General features: G+C 49.7%; 2 protein-coding genes across 3 annotated transcripts in view; one reads left to right on the top strand and one right to left on the bottom strand.

Annotated features, from left to right (window-relative positions):
* The window catches only part of ATP13A5 (ATPase 13A5), a 36,221-nt gene extending 23,360 nt beyond the window's left edge, over positions 1 to 12,861 (top strand). Inside the window, exons 18-30 of the mRNA XM_042799784.1 lie at positions 85 to 209; positions 373 to 536; positions 1,077 to 1,199; positions 2,015 to 2,094; positions 3,089 to 3,131; positions 4,079 to 4,188; positions 4,900 to 4,996; positions 6,053 to 6,125; positions 6,731 to 6,905; positions 8,054 to 8,244; positions 9,719 to 9,807; positions 10,616 to 10,696; positions 11,457 to 12,861. Coding sequence (XP_042655718.1) covers positions 85 to 209; positions 373 to 536; positions 1,077 to 1,199; positions 2,015 to 2,094; positions 3,089 to 3,131; positions 4,079 to 4,188; positions 4,900 to 4,996; positions 6,053 to 6,125; positions 6,731 to 6,905; positions 8,054 to 8,244; positions 9,719 to 9,807; positions 10,616 to 10,696; positions 11,457 to 11,657 — 1,552 coding nt within the window. The 3' untranslated portion in view covers positions 11,658 to 12,861. The remainder of the gene's footprint in view (positions 1 to 84; positions 210 to 372; positions 537 to 1,076; positions 1,200 to 2,014; positions 2,095 to 3,088; positions 3,132 to 4,078; positions 4,189 to 4,899; positions 4,997 to 6,052; positions 6,126 to 6,730; positions 6,906 to 8,053; positions 8,245 to 9,718; positions 9,808 to 10,615; positions 10,697 to 11,456) is intronic.
* A 121-nt stretch (positions 12,862 to 12,982) lies between these two features.
* PLAAT1 (phospholipase A and acyltransferase 1) lies at positions 12,983 to 15,988 on the bottom strand. 2 transcript variants are annotated; one of them, XM_042799838.1, is made up of 5 exons: positions 15,683 to 15,988; positions 14,830 to 15,066; positions 14,372 to 14,637; positions 13,487 to 13,615; positions 12,983 to 13,345 (listed from the first exon to the last, which is right to left on the bottom strand). In XM_042799838.1, the coding sequence occupies exons 2-4, from the start codon at positions 14,966 to 14,968 to the stop codon at positions 13,514 to 13,516; spliced, it is 507 nt and encodes a 168-aa protein (XP_042655772.1). In that variant the 5' UTR covers positions 14,969 to 15,066; positions 15,683 to 15,988; the 3' UTR covers positions 12,983 to 13,345; positions 13,487 to 13,513. The 2 variants fall into 2 exon arrangements, with proteins under 2 accessions (XP_042655772.1, XP_042655768.1); XM_042799834.1 differs by having other exon boundaries at positions 12,983 to 13,615; positions 15,683 to 15,986.
* Between the last annotated feature and the right edge of the window lie 3,511 nt (positions 15,989 to 19,499).

Below are 19,499 nucleotides of genomic sequence, written 5' to 3'. Positions count from 1 at the left end.
TGTTGAATAAAAAACCACAGGGAGAGTCTTGCTCTCTGTGCCGTCCCTGGGAATCAGAGCATGTGTTTCTGTCCTTGCTCCAAGAGAGGAGGCAGAGTCTGGGCTGGCGTTCCTGGGCCTCCTGGTGATGGAGAACCGCCTGAAGCAGGAGACAAAGCCTGTACTACGAGAGCTGGCTGCCGCCCGCATCAGGAGCGTCATGGTCACAGGTAAATCCCCCAGGCTGGTTCTGTGGCCATGCTGGCTGCCACGGGGCTCCCAGAAGAGAGATTCACTCCTCCGGTACCTACCGTTGCACATCCATGGTCTCTACCTGGGCTGCCACCGTGCTACGGCAGATGTGAGGTGCCTGCCTCTCCACTGTCCTTGCAGGGGACAACTTGCAGACAGCTGTCACGGTGGCCAGGAACGCGGGTATGATTCACACAGGCAGCAAAGTCATCCTCGTCGAAGCAAACGAACCGGAGGGCTCTGCTTCAGCTTCCATTGCTTGGCAATTGGCAGAAGACTGCAAAACAAACACAGCTGCTCCCCATGTAAGCACAGCCAGGGATGGTTGCTTTTGAGTGCCTGTGGGAATTAGCAAAGCTGTTAAGAACTGGCTCCTTGCTGGGGATTTGGAAGTAGCTCTAAGGAATAGAGCAAATCTGGGGGCTAGTTTGTATTTACCCCAGCGTATATGGAGGTGTGGTGTGGACCATGCACCTATTAGGGAGAAATAATTAATCCTTCTTTATTGAGGATAACATGCAAAATAACCACACAAATAACTGGCAAGGCTTTGCAGATGCAGTGGCCACTTCAATCACACTCAAAGTGGGCAGAATTAATATAATTATACATGCTTGTCTGTGTGACTATTTGCTGGGCCAAACTTCAATGTCTAAGAAGCCTGTGGCTAACAGAGATTAGTCACACATTGAAACACAGGTAGAAAATCAAGTAGTTCCAGGCATATTCACGAAAGGATGCTGCAGAAGTCTGTGCCCCTGGTTGCTTGGTGGGAGGCTGACAAGGTGGAAGTGAAATGGCATGTTATGACTTCAGTCTGAGAATAAATGCTGTCTTATTTCTAGGAGTCATGTGCTAATACTGAAGAAAAGATCTCCTTGGAAGGAGAAACCTGCAACTACCATTTTGCAATGAATGGAAAGTCCTATCAGGTTATTGTAAAGTACTTCTACAACTTGCTGCCAAAAGTAAGTTCAGAGGAAACAAAGCACTTGCCCTCCTTGTTTTCTTAAGTGGCAGAAGTGTTTCAGCTGGAGAAAGGTGTTTTTCTGTCAGTAGTTGTAATGTTGTCACTTCATCTTTTGACAACTCTGGGCAGCCTCCCACCATGCCTCAGGTTTAACCCGAACAACTTGCTTTCAGCATCTTCTAAGACCTCACATGACAAGGGTGGCTGTGGTGCTGAGAGCAGCTGAGCAGTGGAGTTACTTCATAGTCACCTTCTCAATTTCAGATTAATTAAAAACATCAACCCCATTCCCATGTGCCACTACCATAGCTGGCAATGGCCTTTGCTCAGCGGCAGCATCAGGAACATGAAACACCCACATCTAGAAGCAGAAATCTTCAACTCCTGTCACCCAGTCCATAAATTAATTGGTGCTGAGACAGATTTTCAGATTTTATACTCTCTGGCCAGATATTCAGGTAGGAGAAACCTCAGGCTGAGCAGTGTTATTGCTGCTGTCACCAACCATCTGTTCTGTACTTGGGAGACACTTACAGTGCCTTGCTGCTCTAAAGGCTGCTGCAGAGCATGTGGTGATCGCTGGCATCCCAACATCTCCTACAGAACAGGTAAAGCAGAAAACAGAACAGGATAAACCTGATGTTAGAGGAAACCCAAACCCTATGGGTAACAAAACCACGGTAGGGTTTGGGAGATGGAATTAGAGGGTTTTATGAATGTGTCAGACACCCATCAGAGAGGCCTGATCCTGCCTTGGTGGAGCTATGGAGGCACAAATGCCTGCCCAAGGCAGCCCATTGCTTTTTCTTGCAGATACTGGTGAATGCAACTGTCTTTGCTAGGATGTCTCCTGGCCAGAAGTCCAGCCTCATCGAAGAGTTTCAGAAACTCGAGTAAGGTTCTCTTTTGTTTCCTTCTTGAACCAAACCAACAACCAGTTTTCTTTAAAGTGTAATTGCCTCAGCTAGCACTGCTCCAGGCCCATCTTCCCATCCCCTCTTTCTCCACACGCAACCCCTGTTTGCATTCTTTGGCACTGCCTCCCTCCAGTTCCCCTGCAGGGAGCCCTCTGCTCCCCTTGCCCAGGCTTAGCCACTGCTCCTCACCAGGGCAGCACAGAAGGCAGCATTAAATGAGGCTGAGATAAAAATACAGAGGCAGACCCCTGTGTATCCAAATAGCCCCCATCCTCAGCATCTCCTGCATGGCTGCTGGTGCTGTCCTGGCTGCAGCTTTAGCAAAGCTGAAAACAACCTGATGCAATTGGGAGTTTGACCCCAAAGATGCTCCTTCAGGTCCCCCAAAGGAATGTTTCCTCCCACCAGACAGGACTCATGCTAACTATGGATATTGCTTGCTAAGCATAAACAGAACTTGATACTTTTCTGGAAAAGTAGCAGTTAATTATTGATTATGAGGTGTTTCCTCTGGGGATGAAGTTCCCTGCCCTCTCAGAGGGACCTCACATGTGGTGGTTTGGGAGCTGCTGTATTATTTCAGCAATTCCCGTGTCTTTGGGTCTGCAAATACAGTTGAAGAGAAAATGCCAGTAAAAGCCAAGCTGCAGCCACAGGAGCTGCCACAAAAGTGCACTCCCTGCTCCCTTTCCATGGCTTCTGGTACCAGAGGGAAAACTGTCTGGAATAAAGTGGCAGCATTCCCTTTTCCATTATAACACCTTTCAAAACTTAATCCTATCTTTTCCCAGTGCATTCTGCCCCATCCTCTCCCCAGATATAACTTGCCCTCTGGAAACAGCCACTGCCTTCTCCGGGGCAAACACGAGTCCCTGCTGTGACCTCCCCACAAGTGCCTGGCCAGCAGGTGCTCCACCACAGGATCAGCTACGTGCAAGCTTATGAGTTTTCCTTCTTTTTTCTCCATCAGTTACTACGTGGGTATGTGCGGTGATGGCGCCAATGACTGCGGGGTACGTAGGAGCTCACCTCTCATTCCTGTGCTGTGACAAGAGCCTGACCAACACCACTTGTCACCAGCATTTCCCAAGTTAGCCCATGGGTCCACTTTGTCAGCATGTCACTGTAAAATACCATCTACATGCATTTTTTTATACTAACATACACAAGAACATTTGTGTATGCTAGTATAAAACATACTAACTTATGGATTGCTGTTTTATTTTTTGCCCCCCAAAATAGGGGAAAGAGACTTTTTCTTACACATTTCTTACACAGTTGCAAATTTGAGGGTCTTAGCCATAAAAATAATTATTATATTACCTATTATATGATTATAATCTATTATCTGTTATAATCTATCTAGTAAGTTATATATTGTATCATAATACAATGTTATTATAATATAATATACTTTTATAATAGTACATTAGCTTGCTTTATAGATGTTGTCCATAGCCTACACCTGAGCACTAAACCAGAGGTGACAAGGCCAGGGAGCTCATAAGACAGCAATGCAAGAAGTACAAACAGGAGACTGAAATTAATAGAAAGAGTATAAAATGGTAATTTAAATAGTTTAGGAGACTGTTAACAGGAGAGGTATGCACAAACTCCCGTGTGCAAAACAGCATACAGGGTAGTTCAAAGGATTATAAATAGCTATAATGGGATTAAATGAACAAAAGAAGTATTTAAGCTCCAGGGAAGCGAAGATATCTGGAAAATAAGATCAGCTGGGCCACAGAATAGAGGAAGATCAATTACAAAGGACACTTGAAGCAAAATTTGTAAAGCACCAGTAAACATACTGCGCAGGATGGGAGGGAGGGATGGATGGATGGATGGATGGATGGATGGATGGATGGATGGATGGATGGATGGATGGATGGATGGATGGGTGGGTGGGTGGATGGATGGATGGATGATGTCTCCATCTTCTGACTCCTGTGGATTTCAGGCTTTGAAAATGGCCCATGCAGGGGTATCACTGTCAGAGCAGGAGGCATCCGTGGCCTCGCCTTTCACCTCCCAAATCCCCAACATCCAGTGTGTGCCGGAGTTGATCAGGTGAGTTTGCTGGGAGGTGCCTTGGTGCAGTTGTGGGGTGCTGCTGCCCGTTCTGAGGGGTCGCGAGTGGGAGTGTGCTACCCTCAAAGATGCTGACAGACCAAAGGTAGTTCCTCAGTAACTATATAAGATATAGCTGAAGGTGTTTTGGATTGGTTTTGATCCTCAAATTGCAGTTCTGAGAGTTTTTTTGTGTCTTTAGGAGAGCATTGCCCATGGTGGCTGATATTTTTGGAGCAGGTACAGCAGTAGTCACATAAAAGGGCAATTATAACAGTGACCACAGAATAGATTTGCTTGCCATTACTTTAAAAAATATATATCCATATGCTGCGCACAGTCATGGAGCAGCCAGTAATAATGTCATTTAACTGAATGTATGCAAAGACAATTACCTCTTCGTCTAGAACTGCACTTGATTCCCAGAACTGTTGAGTAAATTAGTAATGAAAAAGCAACAGCAGCTTAGTTCAGATATTAAAACTGTAGCTGCAAAATAAAACCAAAGAAACAAACCGCTACAGAAGAAGGGTAGTTAAGTGGTTCTGCAGTATCTTAACGCCAAAACATTTGTCTATGGATTTTGAACTATTTTCAAGTCTTCTTAGAGATCTAAACACAGATCCTAATAGCAGAAACCATCTGTAGCACTAAACGCACAGTCCTGTAGCTCTAAGTGGGGATTTTAGCTTTGTTTTGTGTTTTGAGCAGGGAAGGTCGAGCTGCTTTGGTTGCTTCCTTTGCTGTGGTTAAATACCTGACCCTTTATGGCCTGATTCAGTTTGTTGGTACCGCTCTGCTGTTTTGGGTAAGCGTTTCAAGCCCATCTTTTAGCAGTCTAATGCGCTCACCATAGGTTTTTATCTTTAGTGGTATTGACAGGGAAGAAAAGGCATACAGGGCTTCAAGGAATAACAAAGATGTGAAAAGCTGGGTGATTACCAGCAAGGGGTAGATTGGTTATAGGGAACCCAGAACCAGGGAAGAAGCCCAGTGATAAAATTTAATCTCTTTCAAAAGGAAAAAGGGAATTAGAAGGGGGTGAGTCCTGCCTAGCTGGGCGGTGGAGGCCCAGGAGCAGGACTTACTGTAAAATGGGGACTTTGGGAGAGCAGCTGCCTCTCTCTGATGGAAAAATAAAAGCTTGAAAAAGGAGTGTCTCAGGCAGATGAAGGAGGGTAGTTAAGGAAGAATTACCATTGTGTATCACCAATACGTGATGAATCCTCTAAAATTTTAATATATTAAAAGAAAAAGAGTGAAGGAAATTCACATATGGATTTACTCTGGGCCACCTCTCTTGCCTCAGCTCATGCACATCTTCTGTGCACAGTCCCACGGAGGGTGAAGGGCAGAAAGCAAAGTGAGCTGCTGTGAATCTGCAAGGCACAGCCAAGGCTTGGTGGCAAACAGGGGCCGCTGGTGGGTCACCACACGGGGACAGCTTCCCCAGACACTGGTTTGGGCACACCAACTTTGTCCATGTCTCCACTATCCAAAGATATTTAAAACCTGGCACAAAGGGAAACTCCGGCTGTCAGTGCTTTTACTGTGGGCTGGCAGTGCGTGACCTGATCTAAGTGGCCCAAGGGGCATTGGGACCTGCCAGAAGGAGCGTGGAAAAACATTCAAACGCCACATGCAAATGTTGAGTCATCTACAAGTGCTGTGAATTAGCAGGGGGTTCAGTGGGACCTGGTTGACAGCTCACAAACTGGGCTTGCTAATCCTCATGGGGTTGCATCAGGGCCGTGAGGCCGCTGTTGCTGGCATGACATTGCTCTGAAGCAGCATCAGTGCTACAGTTCGTATCATCAAAGTTGTCATCAGTTCTCAGGTGGCACTGCCTTTGTTTTTGTTCCAGCAACTGCAAATCTTTGGGAATCACCAATATCTGATACAAGATGTCATCATTACCCTTCTGGTGTGCCTAACAAGTAAGCAGCTCAGGGGAGACAGCTATGTCTGTCTGAGAGCCTAAGTGTAAATAGTTGACCTCACTTCCCAGTAAAACTTAAAATAAGGAGCCAAGTTCTGCTGTCAGTAACATCATAACCATTGATGCTAGACCAATTCCTAGGGCCTAGAGTGTGGGATTGGGCTCACAGTCCTTTGCAAACGCTGCTGCAGAACTCTGTATGTAACCAATAGGGTTTGGATGTGAGACTTGACTGGAAGAGGAGCAGTGTCCCTGGTGACTGCTGGTGGGGCTCAGACAGTGTAACTTCAGCTCCTGGCTCTCCTCTGTGTTCCTGATGTGAGACCCAGTACAGCTCTTAAACTCCCATGGAGATCCCCATAGATGGAATTGTATTTCCCATTTTCTCTGTATGTTTTCCTGAGGGGTGGTGGGTATTCAGAGGAGGTTCAGGTGGAAAATAGTGGAGATCAAAGCCATTTCTTAGCTTATTAGGGCCCAGCTTTGCAGCTTTCACCAGTGATGAGCAGATGGGGGGGTCTGTGTGTGGCTCTCCTTGCCCAGCAAATGTAGAGGGATGTTGGTGGGTTGCCAGGGACTGAAATGCCTCTGGTTTCTCTCCAGTGAGCTTGACTGAAGCCTATCCAAAACTGGCACCTTATCGCCCTCCTGGCCAGCTCATCTCTCCTCCCTTGCTGCTCTCCATCATCCTCAATGTCTGCTTTACCATAATCATGCAAACCTGTGGCTTCCTTCTGGTGAAGCAGCAGCCCTGGTACGTAGCGCTGGCCACCCAGAGGTAAGTCCCTCTTTTTGTCTCTGATCTCCAGCTTGCACATCACACTGCTGCTGTGTGCGGGGGACACTCCAGCCTTGCCATGGCCTGCACCCGGGCACGCCACTGGACCTGAGTGGGACAAATCCCACCATCCCCCCACCCTCCCCCCGCCCCGTGGGTATACTCAGCAGAGTGTTGCCAAGACGGATTAAGTGGCTGCAGATGCCACACTGAAATCTAAAAGGCCAGCCCCAGGGCTAACACATGCCTGTTTTTCAAACGGCTCCTGTGCAGCGCGCAGGGTGGAAGTGTGGGAGAAGCGGCGGTGCCCGTGGCACAGCTCATGGTGGGTGCCCATCCCTGGGGTGGCACTGGGGCAGCATCTCGGGGTCTGCTGGGCTCCCTCCGCCCGCCTCGCTGCCCTTTCCCAGGGTCTGGCCGCACAGCTCCTCCAGGAGACAAACAGCGTTTTTTTGGAACCCAGTTTGGCTTAAAAACGGTTGCAAGGTGGGAAGCTGGCTCATTTCTGTGCTTGTGAAAGGTGTCTCTCCATATTCCAGAGGCAAACTATATTAAATATTATATACTATATATTATATATTACATATCATATAACATATAGCATATAGTATAAACAATATATATTATACATATATTATGCTAATATATATGATATAACATATACAATATCCTAATACATAATAATATAGTATACTATATTATGTATTATGTATTATATTTTCTATTAATGACCATCATACCATGACTCAGGAGTGAACCGGTGGGGCAGGGGCCCCAGCGAGGCGTTCTGGTGGGGATGCTCTCAGGTGCCAGGGCTCAGCCCGAGCCGCTTCCCTGACGTTGCACAGATTTATCACAGGGCGAGCGTGCCGGAATGGTGCGCAGGCACCTGGGACACACGTGTCTCTCAAACACTGCTGTCGTTGCTCACCTGAGAGCTGAGATTTTGGCACACACCAGAAATTTAAGTTGATATTTTCGGTCTTGTTTGGTTTGGTTGTGTTTTTTTTTTCTAATGTATGGTTTTCACTCCTGTGGCTGACACCTGCTTATTATAGTAGGCTGGGTTGGAAACAAGAGGGAGGTGCTGTTCGCAGCTCTCTGTTGCTGGAGAGAGCAGGAACAAAAGGTTGGGTGTTACCTTACAGACACTGCTCTCCAGGGAACCAGACTGTGTCCCCCACCAGCCCAGGGGAAAACGGTACCAGCAGCAGTGCCCCGAGCACTGTCCTCAGTTACGAAGACACGACATTGTGGCCACTGTCTTCTATCAACTGCATCATTGTGGCCTTTGTCTTTTCCAAGGGAAAGCCCTTCCGGAAACCCATCTACACCAACTGTGAGTAGAGCTGGAGTAACCTACACTCCACAGACTCCTGTTCCTGCCCAAAAATAACCTTGGCAGGAGAGGCTACTAGGGAAGGGAAGGGAAGATGGGGATATTTCTATACCTGCACCAGTGACTGGCGTGTAAAGTAATAGTTGTACGTGAGATCCTACTTCACTACAAAAAACCTCAGTGAGCACTGCTTATGTTAGCTCCTTCCTTGAGAGCAGATCTGAAAAAGGTGACTGCATCTTGCATCTTGTTTTGGAAAATGTGTGCTTCGCAGAAGATGATGGGCTGGATTTAGTGCAGAACTATGTATTATTGTGAACATAGAGAGCATATGAGAATCAGATGTATTTATTTTGAAATGCACACATCAGAAGGAGTTCCTCTGAGAATCACAGTCTTACCTTGCCTGACTTCCATTCCTAGAGAGACAAAAGCCAGCGATAATATTACTGTTAGAATCCTTTCACAATAACCTTTCTTTTTCTGTTTGAGTTTTGCAGAGAAGATTTAGCCCTTCTAGCCATCAGTTGACTGATAGCTCCTTTGCAATTGAAACTCATGGATGAGAGGGCAGGGCTTTGCTTCATCTTAGCAGAGTTGATTTTGTTATGTATTTTGTTAAATGGCAGGTCCTAAATCCATTTCACAGCACTGATCACCTGAAGAAGACAGGTGAGACCAGAAGGAAGATGTCCTGCAAGCAGCAAGGCTGAGAAGGGACAGAGGAGTCTGTCAGCTGAGAATTCTGCACACACTTCTCTGTGTTTTATCCCTGTTTGGGGACAATCCCCAGAAGGCAGCAAAGGGCAATTACCTTGTTTTTGCCACCCACTCAGTCCTGTCTGCTCTTTCCTCTGGCAGTGAGAAGGTTGCCAGGAGGCCATTGGGAGCTGCTGACACAACTTGCCAGCTAGTTTTAAGATGCTCAGCTCCTGGTAACTGCTGGGAGTTTGACACCCCTGATGTCTGAGCCATTTGCCATTGCTCTGTGGCCTCATGTTCCTTTGGAAGAGGATGCAAAGCCAGACAAACTCTTCCTGCGGAAGGCACGGGTATAGCCCACCTTTGCAACCTGTGGGTCGCAGAAGCACCTGGAGCCCAGGAGAACCAGCAGCTGCCTCTGCTGCCTGCGGCCCAGGCGTACGGCTGAGCACCCTGAAGGGATGCTGGTGAGGCTCACAGCAGTGCCCCTTCGAGGCAGTTTTCTGCGGTTGTATGAGAATCAGAACATGCCAAATCATTTGTGCAAAAAAACCTCAACAGTGTAGGTGGTGAGCTTTGCAACAGGCTGCTGGGGAGTAGCTCCTCTAGTTTCAATTCCACAGCTCTTCTTTTAGGGGCAAACAAAAAGAAAGGCATTTTACATGACGGCAGTTTTACAGCATTAGCATTTGGCGGTCTTGCCAGCATATTTGTAGAGTTGGGTCACCAGTCCCCCTCCTTCCCGGAGACACAAATGCTCTTCTTTCCCTAGATGTATTTTCAGTCCTCCTGGCCCTCCAGCTTGCAGTCTGCCTCTTCCTCTTCTTGGCTGACATCGATGCTGTGTACAGTAGCATGCAGGTAAGTGCAAGCAAAACATGCATTTCTTTTTCACGTTATGTATTTTGCTGCTCCTTTACCTAAGCTATAGAGCAGAAGCTACAGCTATAGTCATCTTGGAAATTAATTTGCTGATCTGATGCTGACTGGGCAGCCCTTTCAAACTTCTCTGACATCCTTCTGACAAGGGCTTGATTAATGAGGTAGTCCTCCTCTCCTCTAAGACTGGGCAGCAGCCAGGAGAAGAAAAAGTTATAGCTTGCTGAGACTTTATTCCTAACAGAAAAGCACAATAGGGTGGATTGTGGCTTTGCACTTCAGAGGAGGCTTTTTGGCTGGAGAAGCGAGTGGGCAGGGACTGCTGCTGCCCCTGCCCAGAGCACCACGAGCTCGTGTGGGGCCAGGCCAGGGCACAGTGCAGGCAGCTGCCTCCAGCTGTGCTGCCCAACGCCGGAATGGCCAAGGCCTGCGGGTCACCCCTGGCTGTCCTGCACCAGGTGGATTTGGGTGGCACACACCGAGGGAGAGGAGCTACGCACTGTGCATTAGCTGCAGCTCCTCAGAAGTATTTGGGCAGCAGATCCTGCCCCAGGCACCTGATCTGCAGGTTTCAGCAGTAACTTAAGCAGCTGAGTTAGGCAGCTCCATGCCATGGGGAATCTGGCATCAAACCTTCCAAGATCTCTGTGACAGGGAATTACTGTCACTTCCTACTGCCTCCTCCATGCTTGCCACTGGAAAAATGTTAGTCAGCTTCTCAAATCATTAAGAACAGATGCAAATCTTGGCAAGGCATTTAAATTTAATTGCTGTTAATGTCTTCCAACAGTTTCTTTGTACTCCTGTGATCTGGAGAGTTTACGTCTTACTGATGCTCTTGGTCACATTTTGTGTATCTTTTTTTACCGAGGTGAGTGCATTTGTTTACCGCCTGTTCCCTGAGGTGAACAGGATCAGCATCTGGTCAGATCTTTCCACCCCCATTTGCAGCCACGCTGTCCTCCTGCAGAAGCATAAACCCTCAGGCTTTTTTTTTTTTTTTTTTTCCTTAAGACTGAATGCGTGTCAGTCAAACCCATTTTATGCGACCTCAGAGATGATTTAGACCACACCTCTTAAGCCTTTAGAGAGGGAGCGAGCTGCAGTGGTGCTGCCCGGGAGGAGCCCGCTGCCCCAGCTCGCAGGGGAGCAGACCACAGCACGGGTCAGGTGCTTGGCAGTGATTTTGAAATGATCACTTCCCTCTTGTCCTACAATCAACCAGGCCAGAGACTGCGCTGGCTTGTGCCAGTGGATATTGCAGTAGTGACTAATCCCTAAAGTGTTTTGTGAATCAAGACCGGCTGTATCCAGCACTGGGTATTGTCCCCTGCAAGGAGCAGCACTTGGGTGTCCCACAGCCCCAGGAGGAAAATTTTGCCCCTTGATTATCCCCTTCAACTAAACAGACTGAGATCAATGCTGTCCTGTTATTACTGAGCAGAGCCTTCCTGTGGGTGAGGAAGGTGGCATTTGGCAGCCGTGTTACCGAAGGGGAGTACGTGCAGCCACCCCATGCCATGGGGCTCAGGGAGGGTTGCACATGGAGTAAGGGATGGATTTTGTCCCCGAGCAGTCCTCCCTTCCAGTGAGGGGCAACAGCACTGACCCTGTGCCACGTCACTCCGCAGGACGTTATCTTGCAGAACAAGCACCTCTGGCTGCTGATTAAAACCTGGTTTGGGTACCAGTCAAACAGCCAGTACCGAAAATGGCAGAGGATGCTGCAGAGGGATCCCAACTGGCCTCCTGTAAATGGAAAAGACTTTGCCACAAAAAGCACGGACGAGATTTACATTAACCCCACCTACGAACACAGTGACAAGGACTAGGCAAGACCCTGCAGCTGGGCATGGGGCTGAGCAGTGCTGGCAACTTCCCTGGCTTGCACTGAACAGCCTGTGTTTTCATCCTTTGATGTGCGCCAGATTCAGATGTTTGAAATCCCTGCACAAACCTATCCATTCAGGGGCAGGCTGGGCCCGTGCTGGCTGTGCCCTGGAGCACAGACAAGGATTATTCTCTCAGCTGCTGGTAAAATATCAGCCTTGACTCTACTCCTTGGCAACAGTAGGTCTTGGGGCCTTGCCAACGTTTCCTATAAAGGCTCAAAAATACTGAATACAGTGAAACAATGGTTTCTGCTGCTTCACATCACACTTTTACTTCATGTTTTGGTCACTGCTCTACCAAATCAATACAACCACCAGGCTTGATGGGAAGACAATCCAAAATAAAGGACCTAACCTTGACCGCACAGAGGAGCACATGCACAATTGCAAAATCCTGCGTTTAGTGAAATGCTGCAGCTTCCAAGAACTACAAGAAAGTTCCCAGATGAAGTAATTACAGTTTTCTTGCATCCCAGAGTGACTTACAGATGTGAGAGGGCGCACACACTGTCCTCACTCAGCTCTCCCTTGCCAGTTCTTGCAGGAAAGGTTAAAGATCACGGGTTGCTGTAAGAGCAGGCTGGGAAGGCTGGTGAGGATATGCCCCACTTAAGCTTGCAAAGGCAGAGGACAGCACAGCTGCTGCACACATGTACACAACCCCCCCAGTTCGTGCTCTGCCACTGCCAGGTCCTGGCCTGGCTTTGGTGTCACGTGGCAGAAAGCAGAGTTAAGCCTTGGCTTTTTGCTTTAACTAGGCCATATCAAGAAGCACGGGGTTTAATGTGCAGCTGATAGACAGTGACAAGAAGCTGAACCCCTCTGTACTTTCTCTTTCGTCTTCAAATTATTCAACAACCAGCTCAAGTTATCCATGAGAGAATTGATTACACTTACGGGAAGCAAAAAAGGACTTTCAGTTTTAGTTTTAATGTAATATTTTTTTCCATATTAAAAAATAACTTCATTTAAATGTAATAACAGAGGGCACTACAAAATAGACCAGAAGTCTTGGCTTTGTTATTTCAAACATTGAAACAACTGATGTTTAAAAAAAGTTTCTGACCCTGTTATGTACATGTTAAGAGCAGACAAAAATAACAAGCCTTTTACAGACAGCTCTTTCACTCTTATCTCTTCCTACAGTCCAGGCACTTGCCTGGGGCAAAAACACCACAGGATTTCATTTCTTACATATGGTCTGCAAATAACATGGTTCCAAACACATAAGCCAGATACTCCTGGTAAAGAGTAATAAAACACACTTTTCCAAAACAGCTTTATTCTAAGACAAGCCATGCATCAGCCTTACGACAAGGAAATAGGAGAGTTCTGTGGATTTGTAGCTGGAGTATAGGTGTAACATAGCTCATTCTCCAGCTATGTCACCCACAACACTCTGCAGGGACCCCAGCTTTGCCTTCCTGCTGGCTGGAGAAAGTTCAAACTTGTGCTGGGGTTACAAACTGCTTAAATTCAACTTCTGGTCATTGAAGAGCCAATGGCCCCAGCTCCAGGGGGCAAAGATGATAAAAGCTGATAAAAACAGGATGTGTGTAGAAAGCACCAATCTTCACCAGAGCACTGGGGGTGTGAGGATGGAGAATTTTCTTGCCAGCACTCCCAGACTACCACAAAAACCATCACAGGCAGTGAAATAAAAGCAGATTTAGCAAACAGGCTAGTGCTGCTCTCAACAAGGGCAACACTATTGTTAGTAAGTCTTGGTGGCAGCTGCAGCCACAAACTGCCCCAGGTCGCTCCCTGACCTGCTCCGAGCTCTTCCCGTCGGCCCATCAGTATTCCCTCTTCCTGGATCTGCTGTGGAGCAAGCCCAGCAAGGAGAAGGCACCAGCAGCAAGTGTTACAAGCCCAATGGCACAGATTGCTGTCTTGGACTGCAAAGTGGAAGTAAAACACAGGCTGAAAACATGATGAGTTTTTTTTTTTTTTTTTTTTTTTTTTACCACCAGGCATGCTAGTGAAGTGCAGGCAAGGATAATCAAGGCAATTAAATAAGCAGAATGAGAGACACCTGCCCCATAAGCAGAATGAGAGACACCTGCCCCATAAGCAGAATGAGAGACACCTGCCCCATAAGCAGAATGAGAGACACCTGCCCCATAAGCAGAATGAGAGACACCTGCCCCATAAGCAGAATGAGACACCTGCCCCATAAGCAGAATGAGAGACACCTGCCCCATAAGCAGAATGAGAGACACCTGCCCCATAAGCAGAATGAGAGACACCTGCCCCATAAGCAGAATGAGAGACACCTGCCCCATAAGCAGAATGAGAGACACCTGCCCCATAAGCAGAATGAGAGACACCTGCCCCATAAGCAGAATGAGAGACACCTGCCCCATAAGCAGAATGAGAGACACCTGCCCCATAAGCAGAATGAGAGACACCCAGGCTTTTACCCTTAGGCTGTGGCATTCAGTAAGAGGGCACCACCAGAGTGCAGACAGACAATAGTGAACCTCCTGGCCCAGGGTCCTGGGTGAGGCCAGAGGCAGCCATGGTTTGGGCCCCACGCCTGGGGCTTTGCTGTCCTCATGCACTTTGCAGGCTGTGCCCTGGTCTCGGGGCTCACGCAGAGCAGCAAGGAGGTGTGCTGTGAGGGGTGCGGGGGCTTACCCCGTGTTACTTACCTGGCCGGAGACCGCCTCACCGTAGCGAAGCCACGTCACGAAGTGCTCACAGTTGTTGCCGAGCAGGTCATAGGGCACCTCCTGGTCAATAAGGTGCCTGGCACGCCGGATGATCTCTTTCACCGGGAGGGGATTGTAGGTGTTGTCGTACTTATTGTTGATGCAGTAGGTGTCATTGCCTACCGCATCCTTCAGGAGCTGCATCCTCACCCGGGCCTTTCTGCTCAACACTGACTTGGCGCTGGAGGAGGCTGGGGACCCTTCATCTGGGGAAGGCAGGGACAGGATGAGCCAGGCAGGACTTGTCTGGCCGCTCCAAGACCTCAGAAGGGTTTCTGACTGGCTCCTGGAAAGGCCATATATATACCCAGGGTCCACCACCAGCCCTTGGAGGGAGAGAGGGCGCCTTGGTCACCCCAAAGTCCCCTCTGCACCCTGGCGGGCTGTGTCAGCCTTACCCACGGGTGTCACGTTGATGATGTACCCGTCCCCCAGGTAGAGGGCCCAGTGCTGGTAAGCTGGACGGAAGATCTCGATCAGGTCCCCAGGCCTGGGGTCACGGTGGTAGGTGGCACTGAAGCTCTCCAAAGCTGCCATCTCAAGAGCGTGAGGTCAGGACCTGCCCCTCTTGCTGGGCAGGCTCAGTGCAAGGCAGAGGGGAGACCCGGGATGTGCACAGGGCACGTGCTGGGGGGCTGCAGGCAGGGAGGTCATCAGGGCTTGGCACTGGCAGGCTTACACCGCACGTGGAGCGGCACCCAGCTGCTGCTGCTGCTGCTGCCGTCCCCCCTCCCCGCAGGGCCCTGGTTAGGGGCAGCCGGGCCCCGCGCTGATGCAGGGTAAGAAACGAAATAACGAAATCGTTCGTCCGTCGCCGTCCCCCCCCCACTCCCCCCCCCCCCCCCCGCCAAGCGCTGCAGGCGAAGGGTGAAGCCGTTACCGGCCGGCAGCCAGCTCGCAGCCCCTGTCCCGGCAACTCGGTCTGAGCTGCTTCCACCCGCCCCCGCAAGACCCTGCCGGTCCCCTCCCGGTCGTGCTCCTTTCGGGGCTCTGCTCACGCCGGTACCGGGCCAGCTCCGGTGAAAGGTCGCAGCTGGGCGGGGGCGGGGAGGACACACACCCGGGATGCCGAGCCCGGCCCTAGGCTCTGGGGCACCCCCGGGAGCTCGGCCGGGCCGCGCCCGCCGCCGGCACCCCTGCAGCGCAGCACCCGGCACCCCGGGGGGGGGGGGGGGGGGGGCACATCCTACTGGCAGACGCCTGCTCGCACCCTCAGAGCTTCCCCCCCCCCCCCCCGAGCGCCCCGCTCACCCCCAGCGCCTGTGCTGCTGCGACTGTGGCCGGGCTGCTGCCCTGGGAGGGAGGTGGTGGCACAAACCGGGCCGGGTCTTGGCTCCTCCCGCAGCTAAAAATAGGGAGGAGCCGGGCGGGTCCCGGACAAGCGGTGCCCTCCCGGCAGCCGCTCCGCTCCGGAGGGTGTCGCCAAAGCCGCCCGCGGGTGGAAAAGTTGGTCCCGCCCGCGGGTGGAAAAGTTGGTCCCGCCCGCGGGGAAGAGGGGCGGCCGCCGCTTGCTCGGCCGCGGGGCCTGTGTCCTGCGGGGCCCGTGTCCTGCGGGGCCCGTGTCCTGCGGGGCCCGGGGCCCGTGTCCTGCGGGGCCGGTGTCCTGCGGGGCCCGGGGCCCGTGTCCTGCGGGGCCCGTGTCCTGCGGGGCCCGTGTCCTGCGGGGCCCGGGGCCCGTGTCCTGCGGGGCCCGTGTCCTGCGGGGCCCGGGGCCCGTGTCCTGCGGGGCCCGTGTCCTGCGGGGCCCGTGTCCTGTGGGGCCCGGGGCCCGTGTCCTGCGGGGCCCGTGTCCTGCGGGGCCCGTGTCCTGCGGGGCCCGGGGCCGGTGAGCGCGTCTGGCCAGGAAACCTCCCGCGAGGGAGAGGGAATGCTGCCTGTTCGTTTCTCTGAGGGTGAAGAGGTGGAGCTCCGAGTAAACCGCAGTGGCCGGTTTAAGGCTAGGAGATTTTTAGGGTAGCTTTGCATGCCGTGGCCCGGGAACTGCCTTCAGGACATCAGGGGACTCTCGTGATTGTGCCCAGCAAGAGTCCCCTGAGCCAAAGGGGTGAGCACAGCAGAGCAGGTACATCTCTCCCCTCGGCTACTGCCGGCACAGTATGCTAAAAGGGAGGGCTCACTAACAGCAAAACTGTCCTCTGGGTGAGCTGAACTGAGCAGTGTACTTATAGCCCAGTGTTTCAAAAGTTAAGGTGATCGAGCCAGTTGATTTAAAAGAGCAGAGCGGCAGCAGATTTGTCATCCTTCTGGCTTCCATTGACATGAAATAGTTAATTCAGCGGAACACTGAATAGCAATCCTGCTTTCTGTATCACCCCCTGTTGGAGAATGGCTCAGAGACAAGGGTCCTGAGCCCACCGAGCAATTGTATGATCAGAGCCTGCTCTAGCTGCTGATGCTGAGCCTCACTAGGGTTTGCCTGCAGCTGCTGGCAGCTGCTGATACATGAGGAATGTCAAGGACGCTTCAGCCCTGTGTACCGTGGTGTGTCGAAAACAGGTTAAGGGGAATTAGGAATAGTGGTCTGAGAAACCCAGTGTTATGATAACGGTGGTCTGAGAAACATTGTGTTACGGTACTGTTGTGTATCGAAAACAAGTCAACAGGAATCAGAAATAGTAGCATGAGAAACTTAGTGTTATGAGAAGCTTGTGCTGTAAGCTAACTGCAAGTAGGTGGCCCGTGCGAATACGACCTTTAGAGCTTAAGCCAATCAGCTAGTGACTAGTAGGCATAATTAGTAGAAGGATTATAAAAGGCTGTAATGAAAATCAATAAATGGAAGCATGCTTTATCACTCATACTGAGTCGGCTGCGTTCTTCCTCCTTGGCCTGAGTCCTCGGCTCGCCCAGCCCGGCAACCCCCTTTCAAGTTTGAAGTATTTGCAAAGCTTTGCAGTGGAAAGCCAAAGCAATTCTTGTGATATTGAAAAAAAAAAAAAAGAAAAGAAAAAAAAAATGTATCCCTGGAAACCCAGAAATCTGCTTTACCTGGGCACAGCTGGGCCCTGGAGAGCCTGGGCTGGGATCCTGCAGGGTAGGGACCGGCCTCTGCTCCCACCGAGTGCAGGGGGCGGCGAGCGTGGTCGGCAACGCTCTACAGTCACAGAATCGCGCTGTTAGCAAGCGTGAGAGTGAAATAGGAAGCCGCCGCTGAGCAGGCAGGAGAGATGCTTTTATAATTGCAGTGAAATTCTAGCATAAGGTTGACAGTTCATTTGCGCATGAGTAGGTCTCTCGTGCTGATTCATTTTCATTACGTAATGAGGCTGAAATCCCCTTTCCATTCACATCCTCCCCAGAACAGCTGTGCTGTGCATGTATGAACAGTTGGCATGTTTTTGAATGGACCAGAATAAAATACCTTTTATCTACTTAACTGTTCATGGAGGTTACGAATACTTTTCTGGATAACAGCACACGTGAGTTTATGAATGCAAGTGAAAGGAGAAAGGGTAAGTAAATAATAATAATAAGCATTATGGCTGAAACAGCAGGGAGCCCACACTGTTCCTCACTGGAATCAGAAGTGAACCTGCAAAGAACTGGAAAAGCATTAGAGAAACTTTAATGGTGCATTCCTTACATCTCAAAGCTTCACTCGGGGCACTGGAAATTCGTTCAGGGCTTGGACAGGGCCCAGGCAGTGCCTCAGTCCCCTGAGCCTTGTGACGGTCTGTCTGGGGGGTCTCTTGTTTGTGGCAGGGCCTGACAACATGCAGCACACACCTTTGGCTGCCTGCTGTAGGGGGGTCCTCGGCGCGGTCTGGGACCGAGCCTGTGCAGATCTCTACCCACACTCATCTGAGTGTGGCAGCTTCAGAATTTGCAAAGGCTCCAAGGAGAGTTTATGACAGGATCTCATTCTTCAGAAAGCTTTTGTGAAGTTAGGCTCTTGCTTAGCCCCCACAGGCAGGGGGCTGATGACGCCCCTACTTCTTGTCCACTCCACCCTGACGGCAAGGAGGCAGCTCTCCTTCAGACAGTCACCTCTTTCAGTCCAGCACTCCCAAGGGGGACAATAGGGATCATCCTTTTTACTACACCTGTCACCAGATGAGCTCAGTGTCTTACATATTTCTCTCCCTGCTTGGACATGCATGCCAGAAGAGGAGTAAAAACTGTGTCCAGCTCAGCCAGCTAATCCCCTCCCCATGGAAGGATTAGGGTAGGTTGATCTCATGAAGACCTGCCTGGGGATACTAGAATTAATTCTAACTGCATCAGTCTACGATTTGTACATCTATCAGAGGGGGGGGTGTGAAGGTGTGACACACACTTGTTCTGGAAAATCCTGTCTGGACTTTGTGTCTTTCAAACAGCTTCTGAAGACAACACAGGCTCTTGTGTGAGTTAGGATATATTTCGATTTGGGTGTACAACATGAAATCCAAGAGATAGTTTAAATGAACAATTTCAAAGGTTTTCAGCAATTGCAATGATTTATTTATTATTATTTCTTCTCAAAGTATTAGAAGTACTATTAAAATATAAGAGCAGAAAGTAATGCAAATAAATTGGAAAAATATTGCTAACTATGTGTATGTATTTCGGGATTCATTGTGATCAAATGCAGTGTTCACGATGCAGCCATAGTCTTGCTCACGTACTCTGCTATCCAATACATCCCTGGACCATTTCAAAGAAGACTCCCTTGATTTCGCAGCTGTGTTCACCTTTCTCTTCCTTCTGTACAATGAAAAAAATAAAAAGAACAACCATTTTTAATTTCTATTCTTAGCTGTATCGAGAGGTCAAATAATGGTGTGAGCAAGAATGAAGTCAGATTTTGGAGAAACCCAAGTTTTGTGATAGTGATGCATATACCCTGTGTAAAGGAAATGACATATGTTCGTTTGTCTAGAAAAAGCTAAGTTTTCCCTCACATTCCTCAACTGAGATCTTGAACACAGTGGTTCTTTTCTGGTCCTGCAGGTATGTGACTAATGGGAGTTTTGAGGTTTACAGGTGCTAAAAGGGGTGTATGTGTCTTGACTGTGCTGAATGTAGCAAAGCTGGGAAAAGCCTTACCTGCACAGGCACACTGTAGAGGAGACGAGAATAACGATAA

The sequence above is a fragment of the Tyto alba genome, unplaced genomic scaffold (assembly GCF_018691265.1).
Source record: "Tyto alba isolate M040663 unplaced genomic scaffold, T.alba_DEE_v4.0 Super-Scaffold_10, whole genome shotgun sequence".
Classification (NCBI taxonomy): domain Eukaryota; kingdom Metazoa; phylum Chordata; class Aves; order Strigiformes; family Tytonidae; genus Tyto; species Tyto alba.
The sequence above is the reverse complement of the archived record's forward strand: the minus strand, read 5'-3'. Positions and strand labels throughout refer to the sequence as shown.